Source organism: Naegleria fowleri, assembly GCF_008403515.1.
Source record: "Naegleria fowleri strain ATCC 30894 chromosome Unknown tig4, whole genome shotgun sequence".
NCBI classification, from domain to species: domain Eukaryota; phylum Heterolobosea; class Eutetramitea; order Acrasida; family Naegleriidae; genus Naegleria; species Naegleria fowleri.
The window spans coordinates 35,989-55,434 of record NW_025407936.1 but is presented as its reverse complement, the minus strand read 5'-3'; the positions used below and the strand labels follow the sequence as shown (position 1 = coordinate 55,434).

At 36.8% G+C, this 19,446-nt stretch overlaps 8 protein-coding genes across 8 annotated transcripts; 3 read left to right on the top strand and 5 right to left on the bottom strand.

Moving 5' to 3' along the window:
* Positions 1–390: 390 nt before the first annotated feature.
* FDP41_007577 (uncharacterized protein) lies at positions 391–2,226 on the top strand (the record flags this gene model as incomplete). The annotated part of the gene is made up of 1 exon (XM_044711336.1): positions 391–2,226. One exon carries the CDS (start codon positions 391–393, stop codon positions 2,224–2,226), a length of 1,836 nt encoding a protein of 611 aa, XP_044568375.1.
* Positions 2,227–2,577: 351 nt separating this feature from the next.
* Positions 2,578–3,457, bottom strand: FDP41_007576 (uncharacterized protein; the record flags this gene model as incomplete). The annotated part of the gene is made up of 3 exons (XM_044711335.1): positions 2,578–2,704; positions 2,833–3,269; positions 3,425–3,457. 3 exons carry the CDS (start codon positions 3,455–3,457, stop codon positions 2,578–2,580), a joined length of 597 nt encoding a protein of 198 aa, XP_044568374.1.
* A 169-nt stretch (positions 3,458–3,626) lies between these two features.
* FDP41_007575 (uncharacterized protein) lies at positions 3,627–4,679 on the bottom strand (the record flags this gene model as incomplete). Its single annotated transcript, XM_044711334.1, has 1 exon — positions 3,627–4,679. One exon carries the CDS (start codon positions 4,677–4,679, stop codon positions 3,627–3,629), a length of 1,053 nt encoding a protein of 350 aa, XP_044568373.1.
* A 349-nt stretch (positions 4,680–5,028) lies between these two features.
* FDP41_007574 (uncharacterized protein) lies at positions 5,029–5,418 on the bottom strand (the record flags this gene model as incomplete). The annotated part of the gene is made up of 1 exon (XM_044711333.1): positions 5,029–5,418. One exon carries the CDS (start codon positions 5,416–5,418, stop codon positions 5,029–5,031), a length of 390 nt encoding a protein of 129 aa, XP_044568372.1.
* A 642-nt stretch (positions 5,419–6,060) lies between these two features.
* Positions 6,061–8,934, top strand: FDP41_007573 (uncharacterized protein; the record flags this gene model as incomplete). The annotated part of the gene is made up of 1 exon (XM_044711332.1): positions 6,061–8,934. One exon carries the CDS (start codon positions 6,061–6,063, stop codon positions 8,932–8,934), a length of 2,874 nt encoding a protein of 957 aa, XP_044568371.1.
* A 109-nt stretch (positions 8,935–9,043) lies between these two features.
* FDP41_007572 (uncharacterized protein) lies at positions 9,044–15,434 on the bottom strand (the record flags this gene model as incomplete). Its single annotated transcript, XM_044711331.1, has 4 exons — positions 9,044–11,666; positions 11,897–13,976; positions 14,128–14,416; positions 14,895–15,434. The coding sequence occupies 4 exons, from the start codon at positions 15,432–15,434 to the stop codon at positions 9,044–9,046; spliced, it is 5,532 nt and encodes a 1,843-aa protein (XP_044568370.1).
* Positions 15,435–15,939: 505 nt separating this feature from the next.
* On the bottom strand, positions 15,940–17,619 carry FDP41_007571 (uncharacterized protein; the record flags this gene model as incomplete). The annotated part of the gene is made up of 1 exon (XM_044711330.1): positions 15,940–17,619. One exon carries the CDS (start codon positions 17,617–17,619, stop codon positions 15,940–15,942), a length of 1,680 nt encoding a protein of 559 aa, XP_044568369.1.
* Positions 17,620–18,627: 1,008 nt separating this feature from the next.
* Positions 18,628–19,440, top strand: FDP41_007570 (uncharacterized protein; the record flags this gene model as incomplete). Its single annotated transcript, XM_044711329.1, has 1 exon — positions 18,628–19,440. The coding sequence occupies one exon, from the start codon at positions 18,628–18,630 to the stop codon at positions 19,438–19,440; it is 813 nt and encodes a 270-aa protein (XP_044568368.1).
* Positions 19,441–19,446: the final 6 nt, after the last annotated feature.

Sequence of the window (19,446 nt, the reverse complement as noted above, 5' to 3'; positions counted from 1 at the left end):
GGCGGTTTCTTTGCGGAAGAAAATTCCGTAAAAAAAGGCTATCAAAACACAACGTCATCGTCATCATCATCTATTGAAATTCAGAAGGAGGTTCCGATTTTTGATAGATTTCGTTATCATCATCCACAAACCACCACAACAACACCATCATTTTAGAGGACAGGTTTAATTCAAAAAGCTTTTTATCAACAACCGGACGTTTTAATCCTTCCGCTTCCAAAATAATATACTGTTATTATTATTTATTTTATCATTGTTATTCATTATTTTGTTGATAACGTTACAAAAGAACGTGAAAACAATTTATTGATAATATATAGTAGCAATAGATAATTTTTGATATATCATACAAAAAGATTCTTACAACAACAAGAACCATAACAACAAACTATGGTCAAGGAAATTAAATCCGATTCACAATTTACATCCGAACTTGCCAGCACAAACAAACTGGTAGTGGTGGACTTCTTTGCCACGTGGTGTGGTCCTTGCAAAAAAGTTGCTCCGATCTATGAACAGCTCGCCAATCAATACCAACAAGATGCCGTCTTTCTTAAAGTAGATGTCGATATTTGCCAACAAACTGCTGCTCAATGTGAAATTTCTGCCATGCCAACGTTTGTGCTTTTTAAGAATAAGAAGAAGCTGGACCAAGTGGTCGGTGGAGACATGAACAAACTCAATCAATTGATTATGAAATACAAGGGAGCAAGTTCTTCCTCTAGCAATGGAACAAGCTCTCAGGTTGAAGATAATGAACCCATTCCAACTCATCTTAGCACAGCAGAGGATTTCAAAGAAGAAGGCAACAAGCGATACAAGAAAGGATCTTACAAGAAGGCTGCTGAGTGTTATTCAAAGGCCATTGAACTCGATCCCAGTCAGGCACCCATCTACACCAACAGAGCAGCATGCTATTTACAACTACAACAATACAAGAAAGTCATTGAGGACGCACTAAAGGCTCAACAATTGGATAGTAAATTTGCAAAGGCCTACCTCAGAGCAGGTCAAGGCTATTTACAAATGGGTAAAACAAAAGAAGCAAAAGAACAATTTGAGTTGGGCCTTAAAATTGAGCCAAACAGTGATCTTTTAAAAAAGGAACGAGATACAGCTGTGAAAATTGAAAAACACTTGGAGAATGCTAAAAATTTCCTTTCTCAAGGACTCTACAAGGAAGCTAGTGCTGAGATTGATTTGGCATTACAACTTGCTCCACACTCGACCATTTTGAAATTAGTCAAAATTGAATCTCTCATTGGTTTAAGAGAGTTTGATACAGCTGCTAAAGAAGCTTCCACCATTCTTCGAGATGTTGACAGTAATAATTCTGACGCTTTATTTTTGAGAGGTCAAGCACTCTATTATGCAGGAAACACAGATAGCGGGCTCAATCACATCACACAAGCACTCAATTTGGACCCTGACAATCAAAAATGTATTCAATTCAGAAAGCAAATTAAGAAAATTGAAGCCTTAAAGGAAGAAGGTAACACACTTTTGCGAAATGGAAAATACCAAGAGGCTTATAACGAGTATACCAAAGCAATCGAAATTGATCCAAAGAATGCAAATTTGAATGCTGTATTGTATTGTAATCGAGCTGCAGCTGCAACTAAATTGGGTAAACACGATGTGGCTATCAAGGATGCCACCAAGGCCATTGAATTGAACGATAGTTACTTGAAGGCCTACATGCGTAGAGGTTCGAGCTACATTGAGCTTGAACAATATGAAGATGCCATGCGTGACTACAACAAGGCTCACGAATTAGATAAGGATAATGAAGAAATTGAACAAAAATTGAAAGAGGTACGAAAATTATACAAACAAAGCAAGAAGAAGGATTATTACAAAATTCTAGGAATTGAAAAATCTGCTTCCACGGACGAAATTAGAAAGGCATACAAGAAGCTTGCAATGCAATGGCATCCAGATCGATATATTGATGAAGAGGAGAAGAAGAATGCCGAAAACAAATTTAAAGACATTACAGAGGCACACAGCATTTTGTCAGATCCTCAAAAACGACAACAATATGATTCTGGTGCAATGGATGCTGATTTCGAAGGTGGATTCCATGGTGGTGACATGAACGATATTTTCAGAATGTTCTTTGGTGGCATGGGTGGCATGCACATGGGAGGTGGTTTTGGTGGAATGAGTGGAGGTGGTTTTGGAAGAAGAGGTGGTGGTATGGGTGGAGGTCAATTCTTCTTTTAAATGAGGCGCACCTTTTTCAGAAGGGAGGCCAACTAGAACCCTTATCTTCTTCTCATTCCACACGTTGTTGTTGTTCATAAATTCTTTACGAAATTGAGATGTCAAACTTGAGAATATTGTTCTTTCACACAAGCATTAGATTTGGAAAAGGCAATTTATTCTTGGTTGGTTCATTGTTGCATTCAATCGAGACGATGAATGAAATTCCATTGTCATTAATGCACCAGTGTATCCAAGCACAATTCCATTAGTTAAGGATTGAGATTTATTGTAAACAATGTTATTACAACAGATTGCAAAAGCCAATCCGATCCAATCTCAAAATCCGAGCTAATTACTTCACACAATAATTTATTTTGCACGGGCATACGAGGTTGAGACAGCGACAGCAATGATGATAGGCAGAGCAACCAAAACCACAGCAATCAAATTCAACACAACGGTGATAATAAGTCCATATTGCCCATAGGTACCGTATCTACATGTGTCAACAAATTGTGAACAAGTATTCACACATTAGAAAGAGTGATACAGCAACAAACGTAATGATTTCATGATAAATTGTTAACCATATTTAAACCATGTTATGATCATGTTAAAACATACCTTCGAGCTCTCTCGTCACTCGAATGTCTGTATTTCAACACAGGAACCCAAAAGAAGCATGAAAAACAAAATCCAATACCAAAGAACCACATGAGGAAGCTCAATATCAAAGCCATGGTGAATGCATCTTCAGCTTGTTTTCCTTCTAATGAGGCAACATTGGTAGCTATAACCACAGGTTGAGCTGTGGTTGTGGTGGTTTGTTGAACAACATATTGTGGTTGAGGTTGTGGTTGATAGTACATTCCTCCTTGCATTTGTTGATTTGGATCAACATAGATGGGTTGTCCAGGCTGTGGTTGTTGCACATACATGGGCTGTTGAGGGTAGTAGGGTTGTCCAGGTTGCATATAGGGTTGGCCTGACTGTTGTTGTTGTGGTGCTTGATAGTAGGCATTGGGTTGTTGTTGCTGATCCAACATGACCATATTAGGATCCTATTTAATGTTTGTTGTGGTGATGAATGGATTCGATCCGACATATCACAAACATGATGAAATTATATCCATGCACGATATTCATTCCCACCCAAAACGACACCCACAGTTATGAGTCGTCCGGTTATCATAAAGGCCATGACCGAGCTACTTACCTTCATGTCATTACCAAAAGGTTGTTGATTCATTGTTGTTGTTGTTTGTCAGCGTGTGCGTTGTGGATAACAGAATCAGTGAGCTTCTATTTTTTTCTCTTTCGAAAATAATTGGAAGAGCTGTCCCGAAGAGCGTTTCAACTGATTTCAAACTACCATCTTCTTCTTAGTTTGACACGGTTCAATGTGATTATTTGTCGTGTCATGGGAGGAGAAAAATTTCGATCACTAATAATACTACAGCAACAACCAATCCTGTCACAATCACAGCATTAATAACAAAAATTGTTATGAAACAGGCTAACCCCATATTGCCATACCTTCTTGCCTTCTTGTTAGGAGAAGCTTTGTATTTCAACAGTGGATAGAATGCAACACATGAGCAAAGCAATCCGAGTCCCAACATGTTTAACACCAGACATCCAATGATAGAGATTAGAAAGCTTTGTTTGGCAGTGACTTCTTCCTCATCATTCTTCTGCTGGACTTGTTGTTGGGTCTGTTGTGAACGATTATAGGAAGAGGATGTTTTATGGAAAGGAGAGGTGTTTGGAAGAGCATGGTCATTGTCTGCCTGGGAAGGAATTTCTTGTTGGAAATTCTGGTGAGGAAGGAGGTCATGGCTGCTGGGCAGATCGAGTGCAATGCTTGCTAGTGCAGTATTCATACTAGTCGACGAATGCGAATCAGGAGGAAGAAGCATTTTAGGAATGGGACTAGCTCGAGAGGGTTTTTGGGGATTTTCATTGGCCGGTTGAGATGGGAGAGAAGCTGAGGCTTTTTCCTGTGGCTTTAGTGTTATGGAGGTTGATGTGAAAGGAATATGACCAAGGGATGAGTAGGAAGGAGTTTCCCCATCCGCGGTGGGAGTTGCTGATGCTGATGTGGTTGCAATCAATGATGAAGAGAATAACAAGGAAGAGGGAGGAGTGGTGTAACCAGATCGTGAATTCGGAATGTCCACACATGAAGATTGAAGGTGGGGAGGAGTCATGGAAGAGGAGGTACTCAATTTGGGCACAATTAAGGATGAATAATGGATGGAACGAGACTCATCTGTGGTGGCCGTTTCGAAAAGACTGGCCTTTGAAGGATTTAGAGTCGGGGTCGTCGGTAAAGGAATTTGAACCAGAGAGAACTCTATTTGATCGGTTGGAAGACCATTACTCACAGGAAACATTTCAATGTTCTCAGGAGGGGCATGCTCTGATGATGATTGATGGATACTTTCAGCGGTGGTTGTTGAAGAGGACATGATTTCAATGTGTTCTTAATTCCGTTGTTTCAAAAGGAGGAGTTTTTCACTCGTAAGGTCCCGCCTTAAATCGATTTGAAATTTTTTTTTTCTAATACCTTTAGTGAAAACATTTCATCCTTAAATTGAATTTATTATCGAACCTGACACCAAATTGTAATGAACGAAAAAGAATGGTATTTAATTGTTTCAGTATGTTCAAGATGAAATGCCATTTGGTGAGTGCAGAAAATGCTGCGACAGCGATGACAATGATGATGGGCAGAGCAACCAAAACCACAATAATCACATTCAACACAACAATGATTATCAGTCCGTAATGGACATAGGTGCCATATCTACATGTTACTCAATTATTTATACAAGAAAGTCTGTACTTCAACACAGGAATCCAAACGAAACATGAAAAACAAAATCCAATACCAAAGAGCCACAAGGGAAAGCTCAATATCAACGCGATCGTAAACGCATCTTCAGCTTTTTGTCCATCTGATGAGGTAACAACATTGGTAGTGGTGGTGGCAACAACCACAGGTTGAGCTGTGGTTGTGTTGGTCTGTTTAACAACATATTGTGGTTGAGGTTGTGGTTGATAGTACATTCCTCCTTGCATTTGTTGATTTGTATCCAAAAAGATGAGTTGTCCAGGTTGCATATAGGGTTGAGAGTAGGCATTGGGTTGTTGTTGTTCTTGTTGCTGATCCAACATGACCGTCTTTGGATCTAACTGTTGTGACATTGTGTTGCAGAGTTCGTGCGAAAGAATCAATAAAAATCTATGTGTGAACAGGACCATGACGAAAATTTAATATTCATACACGAAATACAATGTCATCCAAAACAATAATCCATCATGATCACCACCAATCCTCTTCTTACCTTCACTTCATCATCAACAGATTGTGAATGCATTACGGTGTGTGTCGTTCGGTAAAAGTGATCTGCAAATTTTTTCTCTTCTTTTCGACTCGGTATTGGAAAAGTAGTTTCCCTCAAATTTTCTCCCTTCCGCCCTCCTTCGGTTTGTAATAATTTAAGAAGACACCAACACAATTGGTTGGCCTATTGTTGTTGTTGTTGTTGTGAATTTCTTTCAGTGGTACAACGAGAATTCTCAAAAAAGGACTTTAAACTTTTGGTAAAAAAAATTCAGGGATGGGTTTATTCGATGATAAACGTTGTTCGATGGTTTTATGTACATTATTTACAAGCCGAACGTAAGATACGTAGTGACTTCCTAGCAGGCACCCCGGAAGTAAAGGTGTTTAAACTGCTCACGATAACAGCAGCAACCCCTGGGATTCGAACGCTGGACCAGTTGGCTGCCACAGTTTCAGAAAAACCACTCGGCCATATGCGGGCAGCACTTTTGGTAAAAAAAATGAAGCAAATTGGTCCTTGGTCATTCTCTCAACGTTGCATCTCTCGGAGAAGAATGGGTTGGAGTCGTCCTCATCAGCAAACATTCTCTCGTTGGAATTCTTTCCATCCGTCGACCATTCTGATATTGGACCACCATCGCCTGAGGAACAACCATAGAGATGCACCATTGTTAAATAATGATAATCATTCATATAGAGCCTTTTCTTCATCATATATCATTCATTCCGATAATACTCATAATGTAATTTTAAATGCAAGTAGTAGTACTGATGGTACTAAAATTGATGGAACTGAAAATTTCTTGTTGTTGGGACAATTCTCAAACAGTACCCAAGAGGAAGTTTCATCGTTTTCATTGGACCTTTCTCATTTAATGAAAAAGAAAAAAGTGAAGAGAGTAAAATTGGACGACGATGATGATACGGAGATCATGGAATCTACAACAACATTTCATGATCAATGGTTTCAATTAAATTTTCCACAACAAACTCAACGACAGCTTCGACTTCTTCCTCGCTTGAAAAGCCTGGCAAATATTTTTTCTCCAATTTTTAAATACTTGGATAAGGGATTATTTCACAAAGCTCTTTTTAAACTCGAGCAACACAAGTCCATCATACAAGGAGCTGTCTTGGACACTCAACGTTTAACAGCTCAACAAGCACAAATACTAACCATGGAGCTGGAAAAATATAAATCCCTTGCTGTTGGTCAAGTTTGTGATACACTCTTGGACCGATTTGACCAAACACACGAATATCTAAAAATTCAAAAAGTTTTGAGCTTTCTACGAGATTTTACGAATCATGTAAATTGTACACATATCGGAAATTTTAGGTCTTTATGTGATCCCATTATTCAACGATCAATTTCAATCCTGATACGCTCATCTATCGATTCAATGAAGAGCCTATATTCAGATCATTTGTTCGAGGCTGTAAAAAAAGATGTCATGACAGATATTTCTCCCTCACTCATGATGCTGTTGGATATTTTTCAAAAAGACGAATTTTCTCAGAACTCGTACATTAAGCAATGCATTTCATTTATATTGGAACTAAACAATAATGCCTATTTTATTATGGATATCTATACTCTTGACATTATTCTAGAGTTGCTTATGGAAGGCAGGAAATTTGATGTTGCTTTCAAACTCGTCCAGAAAGAAAGCGATAGACTCATTTTACCATTTCTCAAGTTATTGTCAAACGATCATTCAGATCAACAATCCTCTGTGGAATTTACCTATCACAACGTTCCTCGTATTTATGGATTAGTTGAAAAAGTAATGACAATTTTTGGAGAATCCGGCAAATACGATCAGTTGTTGAATCTATATAAGATACTCAAACGCCCATCACAACATTGCTTCAACATTCTTGTTCAGTATCTTGCACAATCTCAAGTCGAACAACACTATGTTGCTCTGATGGAAATCATTCTTGACACTGTAAAAAACAGACACAAGTATGTGCATATTATTACTCCAATCAACATCAAGAACATGTTTAGATCCAACTCTATTATCACAAAACATTTCACTCCTGAAGACATTGAAACCTTAAGAACTCTAATTTTCGAAAATTTGAATATGAAACCTAGCCCTCGAATCCTTAATTTATTTCTGAATTTATATCTTAAACATGGGATGGAAAAGGAAGCTTTTGAAATTTTTGAACAGTTTTATACGAATGGAGTGGACACAAATGTGTCTACTTTGACCATAATATTAACTTATCTATGCGAGCAGAAACAATACATTGATGCAATCAAAATCAGTGACAAGTCCATTACAGAGCCTATCGTGTTTGACATTCCATTTTTAAACATGTTATGGAAAATTTATTATGAATACATTTGGAAACATTTACTTGTTATAAACAAAACTAGCAACAACGGATTTTCAAAGCAAGAAACAAATATTCAATTATTAGAGTATATCCGGGATTTTGAACAGCAGAATTTCTACACCATTCTAACTTGGAGAAAGCATAAAAAAGAAAACCCTCTGTATTGTGACGACATCATTGATGAAAGTGAGGAATCATCATTGGACAACCAACACGATGAGAGACTCCATCGACAATTATTAATTTTTGAATATTTGGTCATTCAAATGGAGAGAGCATTCGACAAGTACATTCTTACAAGCTACAATTATTTATACGATTCCAGTAATACAACTTCTGTGTATCCACCACCACCATCTGCTCCCTCCTCGACACCAAAAGACAAAATCTATTCGAGCAACAAGCATTTACACTTTCTAAGGGAAGGAAACAAAAATATGACTGAAAAAACATATTTGGAAGTGAATTCTTTATCTACAATTCCCAATTATCTACGTAACAAACAATCCAAAATGATTGCTTCAGATGCATGTACCGTAGATTTGAAATTACTTCTTCAATGCTATTGTGTGAGACCAAGATTGAGACAAATTGACGATTATTTGAAATTTGTTTGTGGAGCCTACAGTGCAAAAAGTCCAGTTCGAAAATTTCACTATTACACAGTCATTTGCTCGTTAGTAGAGGTTGGAAATATTGAATACGTGAAAAAGTATGTGCAAGCCCAATTCGATAATTGTGAAATGTCCAATGAAGGGAGAATCAACACCATGTATTCAATTTTAAAGATCATTCGATCCAAAATTTCTCCTTCTCTCAGACGCAAGTATTGCACCGATTGGAAAAAGAAAACTCTCGATGAAGTTCATCACATGAAAGATTTATTGACCATTGCTGAGTGGAATCAAGTGATTCAACGATTTCATTCAAAAATTGACACTACTCCTCCATCCGCGACAATAACCAACACGGAGCAATTGTTGGAATGGGTCTCAACAAACATTTTATTATATGTAAAATGATAAATGAGGAGAACCATTTATTAGAAGTTCTGTAACGGCACTCTCCAGAAACACATGAACGAATCGTTGATAGGGAACAACATATTTTGTCACTCTTTGTCACATACCCCTATTCCGCAACCTTAAATTGGAAACTATAATCAACGGGACTAAATTTGATGTGAATATTGGTGTAGGTCATGGCAATACTAATATCTTTTCTAATTTCTAAATCTTTGGGCAAGTGATTAATGATCCAATTAATAACAGTTTCTTTGTTGTCACCAAATAATGAAAGATGTTGACTTAAGGTGGATGGAAGGACCAACAGTTTTGTGTTAGAGAAGAATTTCACAGTCTGAGCAAGGAAGCAAGTTGCTTGTTGAATTAATTGAGCCTTCACTAATTCTGGACTTGCAGGATAATAAATTCTTAAATGTGGTGACGAGAAACAACAATTACTCAATGCCAAACAATTCAAAGGATCTCTCTGATAAACATCTTTCAACAATTCATGTTTTCTGCTATTCGAAACATTTTTTGCAGAAGTCAACAAACAAAAAATATCATCTAATGAGAGAGGAATACTTCCAATCACATACATGGGCTCTCGAAGGAATCGAGTCCTGGATTTCATAGACATGAGTGGATAAGTTCCATTCTTAATGAAACCATGCAGCAACATGACATGATAAATATTCAATAAAAATACAGTTAGGAGATGTTTCTTTGATTTCAACTCCATAACATCAACCAATTCCAATTTGTAAGTTAATTGTGTAAATGCATCCACCGTATCTTCATTTCCTGTCAAAACAATAAACTCATTTCCTAATCGTAACAATTTACCCCATCCCATTCGTTCTTTTTCATTGAATCGAGTTTGTGAAATCCATTCTGAAGCATTATAAATTTCAATAATACTTCTCAATAAAATAACACTCAATTCCACTGCTTCATTGGCAGACAGGTGAGTTGCCTTGAGGAATTTAGCAGCTTGTGACATGGTTGATTCACTAAAGGAGGTTCTTCCAGACGTTGAGGAGGTGGATTGATGACTCGATGATGAACCAGAGGCACTTGACACTGAAAAGACATCTTCTTCATAGAGCTTGTCTGGTGTTTGTGGAGGAAGAGTCAATGTGGATGACATGATGGAATTTCTTGGTGAAGAATTCGTACGAGCAGAACGAGGTGTCATTAAGGAAGAAGAAGAAGAAACGTCACTTTCTGATGGATGACTCATTGTACTCGACGAGGAGTATGGACTTGTATTGTTCATCCATTGAGTCAATCGTTGTTGTTCATTAGGAGAATTATTTTCAGAAATGGAAGATGTGTCATCATTTTCTTCTTCATCGTCGTCTCCTCCTTTTGTTGTCAATCCTCCTCGTCCTGATAGAAGCATGATACTCATGGATCGATTCACAGACATTAGACTTGTCTTTCTTGAAGACTCTTCCAATAATCGATTCACATTGTCATCCTCTTCATCGGTGCTGTCATGATGACTCTCTTCAGAAAATTTGTTAGCTGCTTGTTGTTGAGTAGGAGGTGCATTTAACATGACACTGAAACCTCGAGTTTTTCGAAGTTGAATTTCTGAATCACGTTGTCTCTGGAATTCTTCTTGTTGACGTTTGAGATCCATTTGAATTTGGAAGGTTTGATCGAGTTGTTCCCATTGAAGAGTTTGCATGTAATCAATGGCAATTTGAAGTGTCACAAGTGAATATCCCATGGGACCCATCATGATGGATTCATGAACAAAATCTTCTAGAATTTTGAATTGACAATACAAATCAGGAATTGCTGCCTTAATAAGAACAAAAATAAAAATGGGCATTAAGGCATCGGCAGAAACTTCCTTTTCTTTTCCGTGATACAATTTCACACATTCCACAATTGCTTTTGAAGTTTCCATTAAGAGTTTCATTTTACCTTCCACTAAACTATTGCATTGTGAAATTCTACGAAGTGATTCAATGGCAAGTGCATAATTTTCTTCTGCACTCTTTCCATTTTGGTCCAAACAATAGTCATCGGCAATTTCCAAATGTTTTGGAGTACATTTAGCAAGTTCCAAATATTTTTGATTCACCACTTCAGATTTCACACTATATTCTCTCTTATAGAGTTCCAATACGAGAGGGAAAACTTGATCGAAAAATACATAATCAATACATTGTGAAAAGAGAGGTTCCATTTGATTGGGATCTACTTTGATCGTCACTCCATAATTTGCTGCTTCTGGAATGATAATTTTCATGACTTGTCGTGCCAATACTCGATACATTTCATCAAAGAATGAAGCAATGAGAGACTTGGCTCTGGAAATGACAATTAATTTCTCTTCTGTTGTGAGTGAATGATAATAATCTTGTGAATAAGTGTTGAGAAATTGTCGAGATTTTTGTTGAACCACTCGATGGAATAAACTTGTTGAATTTTTGATTCGATTCATTAAATGTTTGAAAATCACATGTTCTTGTTCGTCAATACTGTTACAGGAAGACATTTCTTGGAAAAAATCAAATTCACATTGATGCAATTCAATAATATCTGCAAACATGATGAGAGATTCTTCTACAAATTCTTTAAATGTTTTCAATGGTTTTCCCATGACTGCTTCAAATTCTAAACAATCAGAAGAATAATTTTCAACAGAGGTAGAATCTTCTTTAACCATAGTTAAATAATAAACCATTTCTTTTTTCATAGAACGATGTTCAAAAAGATCCTTATTGTCAATGCTGTATATATATAGGTGTGTGTGAAATGTATTGGAAATGAATATCAGAATTTGTGAGAATTGTAAAAAAAAAGTGAAATGTATAAATTATAAATATATCAGAATTTGTGTGAAAGGTGGTTGGAGATGGAAAATCAAAAAAAAGTGAGTGGTGAAGCATCCATGATTGTGAGTTCATGACACAAACATGATCATTCTTTGCAAATTCTTCAATATATAAAAATAACTTACTAGAGGCATGGGAAGGATTTAGAAATGTCAATGGCCGAGCACGACACTGGTTTCTTTAAAACTTCATGCATGAGTCGTGCAATTTCACGGAAACTAGCTTTCGTTCCATGACACACAAAATTTTTCACCATTTGTTCCGAATCTAATTTGATATTCTGTAATAAATATAAAATAAATTCAATCACATCGTCGCCGTCACACCATTCCAATCGATCATTTAGAACGTCAATAGTTGATGAAACAGGAACAGAAAGTGAAGCATAGGTCTGTATCTCTGAACCAGATAAAATTGCAAATGTTTGATAGAGCCATCCAAATTCTACCATTGTGTAGGATGTTTTACATTTCATGGAAAGGTAAATAGAAATTTTGGTTAAAAAGTCTGGACAAATCTTTTTGGTGGCAGAATCATACAATAGAATAATGTGTTTCAATTTGGTAGATCTCTGACTGTTGTCAATCACCTTCTTAAATGATTCGACATCGAACCACTTGTTGAGAATGTACTTTGCCTTAATAAAGAAAATTAATTTTTCACATTGAATGACAGCATCAGACACAATGTCAATAAACTTTTCTTGTAAAATGGTTTTGATACGATTCTCTGTCGTGTCCTCTGATTCAATATCATGGAAAGAAGCAGATCTCGACGTTTTGAATGGAACTGTAATCATTCCAGTTTGAACTAGAATTTCTTCTGTTCGACGTTTTCGAGCTTCTTCCATCATTTCAATTTTCACTTTACTTTCCACATTCTTCTTTTCTTTCTCATACTCGAATACAATATATTGAGCTGTCTTGAATGGATAATCAGGAATTTCCTTTTTAGAAAAAATAATATTTTTAGAGAGATAATTCATTTCATGGAGTGAGTGCAATAACTTGGATTGAATAAAGTGAATGGATCCAATCATACACACACATGGATTGTGGTCTTGGAATGTCTCTAATTCTCTCTCAATGAAGCTATCGAAAGGTGTTGGGTCTGACTTTTTAATGTCCTGTACATCTGGATAAATAGCCATTGCTAAACCCTCATCGTAGATACGTGTGTAAACGTCATGATAGGCGTCACACTCCCATTTTCTCAATCCTTTGGATAGCATCAATCGATGAATGGATTGCTCTCTGTCAATAATTTTATATTCGACAGGAACATTGGTCTTTTTAGAGAATTTTGTAATCACATCCTTAATGGTTAAACTTTCTGGACCTGATAAGGTGAAAGTTGTGCGATGTTTCTTTTCATTATATTGTTCAGAGGATGAATGTGATTGGCTAATAAAAAAAAAACCTGAGTTGAGAGGTTTTGGTGGTTGTGAAGACATGGTCGAGCTCACTTGAAACATGATATTCATAATCATGGTACAAACACATAGACCTACGTCACGAGCGTCAACCCATGAAACCCTCTTCTTTGATTTATCGTCCACATCTTTCAAGTCTCCAAATGGAAAATAGAAATTTCTAGTTTTTTCGTCATAAAACAGTAGAAAATCTTGCATGGTTCCATTACAACGAAGAATTCTACATGAATGTCCAAAATAAGTCTTGACCATCTGTTCACACTGTAAATGACAATTAAATAGTTCTGGTAATTCTGCTTTTTCTTCACTGCCATTTTGATTCGTGTTTTCTGAAATTGGATTTTTTTTAGAATCTTTTTCATAAACAGAAGGAAGAGGTTGTGGAAAATATCTCGAGCAAAGGAAAAACGAATCCACTGACAATTGCAATGCAAAATTAATGACGTGATTCATGTCTTCGACAATATATTCATGATCGAGTGGAATGTGAACCACGCATGAAATGTGATATTGTTTTTCTTTGATTTGTTCAACGAGAGAGGCCTCCTCAAATCTTCGAAATCCATTCTCCAATCGAATAACGATGGCTCCATAATTTTTCAATAATTCTTCTTTCGAAACTGTGTTAAAACTTCCTTTTCTTTCATTTTCATTGTTATTGGAAGAAGGCGGAATGAAATTTGAGGGGTGACACACTGCAATGACACGAATTTTTCGGAGCAGTAAAGATTTCACAACCTCCATGCCAATATTGGAAGTGGCATGTGTCACCACTTTTGAAAGCAACCATATGAAATAATACATTAAAATTATCGATCATAATAGGTTGTCAAACATTCATATGGATTTCAACATTTTTCATCACACACAACCGTATATAAGTATATCAAATTTCACAATCATGATGTCAAACTCCACACCTACCAATTGCGACGATTTTTCTCGATTCGACTCCCTTCGTACCACCTCCATTCTGCGAAGAATCATTCGAAGAGGCATTTCTTCGCGAAGATCGATCACCCACCATTAAAGAATTATTCGATCCTGCTGCTCCTCCATTGGCTCTCGTTCTTGTTCTCATTCGTGATCGAACATGTTGTGTGGCAGCTCGTTTCACTTTTTGAACCCAATCTTCACGTTCCTCTTCATGGTCTTCGGAACAAATTTGAAAGGTGTAAGAACGTTCATTGTAAATTTTATCCTTGCTGAAGGACTGTGTGAAAAGAGGATTCCCAGCAATGGATTCGTGTGTGTGTGTGTGTGTGTGGTTGAACATGGCCATAGGTTATGAGAGTGATGATAGTAATGATGATAGTAATGATGATGATATATGTGTGCGTGTGTGTGTTCGGAACAAGAGAAGTGTGCACGTAAGTGATGCGTGTTCACATTGATCATGCATGGTAGGAGTCGTAGAGGTAGTAGGTGAATGCGCCATGATGATGATGCATTCAAGGATTCCATGAGAATGTTCGAGTCGTCGTCGTCGGTTGTGTGAGGAAGAAATGTGAGGAATGTGAGATGATCCGTTCCAATTGTCAGTTGTTATGTATGGATCAATCACGATCGTTTCAACATGACCATCATTATTGAACAACAACATGTTCATCCAATATGTGTGTGTGTGTATATAATGTATGTTGGATCCAATAATATATAGCTCTGAGCTTCAGAACCATCTTTAAACTTACCTTTTCACACTTGACATGAAACATTCTCTTATTCTTCTCATCCACATTCACACTTCCGTTCTGTAATTGTAACAATCCAATCACTGGTGAATCCACTTCACATTTATAAATCAAAATATCATCGACCAAGATGAAATATCGTTTTTTCCATGATCGCCATTTAATTCCTTGTTTCATGAGATAACCACTTTTCACAATTTGTGGAATGGATGACATTCCATGATGATGATGATTGGATTGATGATTCAATGAAGAAGGCAAGGAATTATGTGTATTAAAAGAAGACATATTTGACAATGGTTGTTGTTGGTGTAAATACGAAGCTTGAAGCTCACCATTGGTACTTAATCCATATTTGGCGAGAACGAATTGAAATTCAGCAGAAGATTTGGTGGTTTTTCTTCGACGAGAAGATGATGGAGGAGTAACAGGAGAATTAGTACCACTCGTGTTTGTTGTTGTGGTGGTGGTGCTAATGATCGGAGAGTGTGGTAATGGCAAAGAAGAAGAATAGTGATGAGGTTGGTGATAGTCTTGCATTTTTTTTGAGTCTCATTTTTCAAAATGAGAACTTGACATCTGAAAGCTGAGCTGGTGGTGTTTGATTTTTTGAGTAATGGATCAGAATTATTGGCGTGTATGTATCGATACCTGGTTGGCTTGGTCTGTGTTAGATGTTACTCAAATATTTGTTGACAGTACTGGTCACAATATATATATATATATATTCAATAGCCAACCAATAACAATGCAACATCAACGCACTGACAAGGGTTTGACAACATCGTACACGTTATGAATGCGTTAGTAAGGTTCATTGTGTCTTGATCCTCATCTCTCTCATACCATTCAATACTGAACGTGCTACTTGTTATAATTCTCACCCAGGACCATTCGTTTGAATCGTTCCAGACATGACAACAAGTCCTTTGTCAAGACAAACATTTTCACAGTATCCAAACTTCCAAATTCATCATTAAACTCAAAATCGTCAAAAAAGCACAAACCAAATCCAAAGATTAATCTTCTCTTATCCATTCCACTTCTAGAAATGAAACCATTCAAGAACGAAAGGATTTTTCGATCCAATTTTTTCCTCAGTGCCAACAAAATAGAAAATGACATCAAAATGTTGAATGATTCGATTTCTCAATTTCATCTTGTCTTTCTTGCCTTTAAAGAAACGTTTGGTTAGAATTTGTTCTTCAATCGTATAGATACGTTGCTCAGTAGTAGAGTAAGTGTTCAGGTGCTGACAGCAACTCATATCTTGTTCCATCAAATGCAAGAAATGTTCCAAATGTTGTTTGCTATGCTTTTCTGGATATAGAATCAACAGTCGTTGTGGTGTCCTTTCACACTTGATCAAGTCATTCGTGAGGGTGGTGGCAGTGGAATTCGTACTACCGAGAGTGGCATGAGGATTCCCAATCACCACTCGATCATCAAAAGGACAATTCATATCCTGTCGAATTTCTTTCACATAATAATCCAATAATTCATAATCGGGAATATACAATGTTCTTTCACTACACACACATGGAGTACAAATTTCTTGTGGATATTGATCAAGTCCTCCATTTCGATGAACCACTTGAAGCATTTCTTTTCCCTTACTTAAGATGGAGTAGAAATATTTCTGAGTGAGAGGAATGGCCAAACATTCTTTCCATTCATGCATTTCGCAATAGTCATAGAAAAATTGTAAGTGAGCAACATCCATCGTACTGTTTTGAAAGGTGACCGATCCCAATGCTTCAGCATTCATTTGGTATCCAGAATACAACAATCGATACCACAAATGAGGATTCGAACGACGTCGATGCATCACCATGGTAAAAAAGTGTGATTCGTTTTGAAGAAAGTAGTGAATTTTACGTGCCTTCTCAAGCATGGGATGATCCTTATATCCAATTGCATATTTCGATATTTCATATTGTCTTTCACAAACATAATTCAGATTTCTCTTCACATCATAATTATGACATAAAAATTCCATCAAGGTCAAGAAGAGAGAATTTCCCAATTCTTCAATATAGAATGGAAATTGTTCACAAAACCATTCATGACCTTCAGCTGTTCGAAATTCTTCGGAATCTCCCCAACCATAATCGTAGAAAGTATAACTCAAAAGACAAGTTTTGAAATGTGTGGCTTCTTCTGAGTCCTGATCAAGCATTTCATACTTGTCATTCACGAATGCATAATAATTCACCTCATGAGAGCTCTTAGAGTCAGCAAAAAACGAAACTCTTTTTCCAGAACCATTGTCCATGGTGATGAGTGTTGCACCTCTCAGAGTGGCCACAAAATCCTTCAAACGATTACCTTTTCTGGAAGGTAGTTGAGAAAATAAATGTTGAAATTCATCATCACTGCATTCCTTCAAAGGTTGAATGGTGTAAATAGAATGACGCATCTTTCGAAGTATCTCATATTCTCGAGGATACAAATGACTCACAAATTCAGTCCAATCAAATAAATACTTTTTTACCATCATGATGACTGAATCCACAAGACTATGATCACCATTGCCTTGAACGGTAGGATGTTGTTTCGGATGAATCAATTCATGTAAACCCTTATCCACCACATAGGTGTGATAATTTTTGTAAAACTTTTCACAATTGGTCAATTCATACCAATGTTTGCACACAAGAGAATATCGGAATTGAATGACAGGGAGTAGGAAATAGGAAAAGATGTGATATATGAGGTCATCCATGAGATAAAACGGTGTCTGTGAGCACACTGTTGTGGTGGTGATGATTTTACAATCATTCTTCTTGTCGTCGTCATTATATTGAAAGTGTGATGGTTCAACAGTGTTGATCTTCTCTGAAAAGACATTTTTAACAAACTTAAGTTGAAAAGTTCATCAAGGTAAGGAGTTGAAAAGGACTCTGAACATTATATATTCTTCTGGAATTGAATCAAACCGACTTGTGATTGACCAATGGGTGGACAACACTGTTTTATTCATTCAAAAATTGCAGCATTGGTTCTTGGTGATGAACTTGGATCTGGCAACCATAACATTTTGACATGATCCAAACCTCCAAAGAGAGAATGAAATTTTGAAGGAGACAATTCACAATGATTGAATACAAACACGACTCGACCCTTCTCCTTCTTCATGATTTCTGACCTTAATAATTGGAGAGTCTTTACATGAATTGCCATCTTTCGAGAGTCTTTGAAAATAGTATCCACGAAATAAAAAACAATGTCAAAGTGGTTCAATGCTTCCAACACGTCTTTGCTTGTTGTTTGAGGAGATAGACATTTGTATTCCATGTGAACCTTAGAAAGGGATGGATTTTTCTCTTTAAGGACATGTGGAAATTGATCTTTTCTTGTCTCTTTTGAGTATACACACAACACGTGACGAGGAGTTAAGGAATCACCACTCGTTACGATTTGAGAATTGTTATTCTCCAAATTCACATCATCTCTCAAATCAAAAGGACAATAATAATCTATTCGAATTTCCTTTTTTAAGTAATCCAACAGTTCAGATAGCACTTGATTCTTGTGTAATAATTCAATAAAAGTTTTTCCTTCCGTGAGAAGTGAAAACACACGAGAACGAGTTGCCGTCACTGCAACAGACTCGTCAATAAATAACTTATTGAACGCTATTTAAATCATAAATTGTCTCCTTCGATGATGGTTTTGACTGAAAAGAGCATGGATTTCCTCACTAAACGCTCTAATTTCTCCACACAAAAAAATGTCACTGAATCAACCACAAACAGAAATTGATTCAACAACGTTGCAGCTCGTCCATGATGAACTCCGACAACAAAAGGCAAAGCTCGAACGGAATATTCAACAACTCGGAAATGAAAAATCAGAATTAGTGGAAACACTACAATCTCATACAGATACCATACAAATGTTGCAAGAAAGAATCATGAGTGCTCAGACCGATCTTGTAGATTTAGAAGAGAGTCTTTATCAACAAATTAAGAAGGAACAGCAGCGTTTGTTGGAAGAGGAGGAACAAGAACGTCGGAAAAGGGAAGAAGAAAATTATCAAAGGAAGAAACAGGAAGAAGAGAAAAAGACTCAATTACAGTCGAGTAGTGGTCATAGTGGCGTTGTTTCCTCTCAAACACCTTCCAAGAATAGCAAGAATAACAAATCGATAGATCCATTGTGGGCAGATCGTTTCTCATCTGAGAATTCCCTCCAGAGAGAATATGAATCTCTCTTGATTCAAAAAGATTCTATTCAAAAAGAACTAGACAAGTTAATGGAAGAAAACGATGGATTGAAGCAAAAATTAATTTCACAGCATGAAGTGTTGAAAATGCTTCGAACGCGCGTATTAACAGCAACTCAAGATTTGAAAGAATTACAAAACGAAATGGAAAATGTCCAGGTACAACAGCACTCTGCACGACATAATGAAATTTGTCACGACAACAATAGCTTGCTCAGTATTGAATATATAATGAATCATGAAGGCGATTTTACAAATCCTCAACAAGTGATTAAGATTTTGAAAGATCATATCCGAAAATTGACAAGTCACAAATAGTTGTTC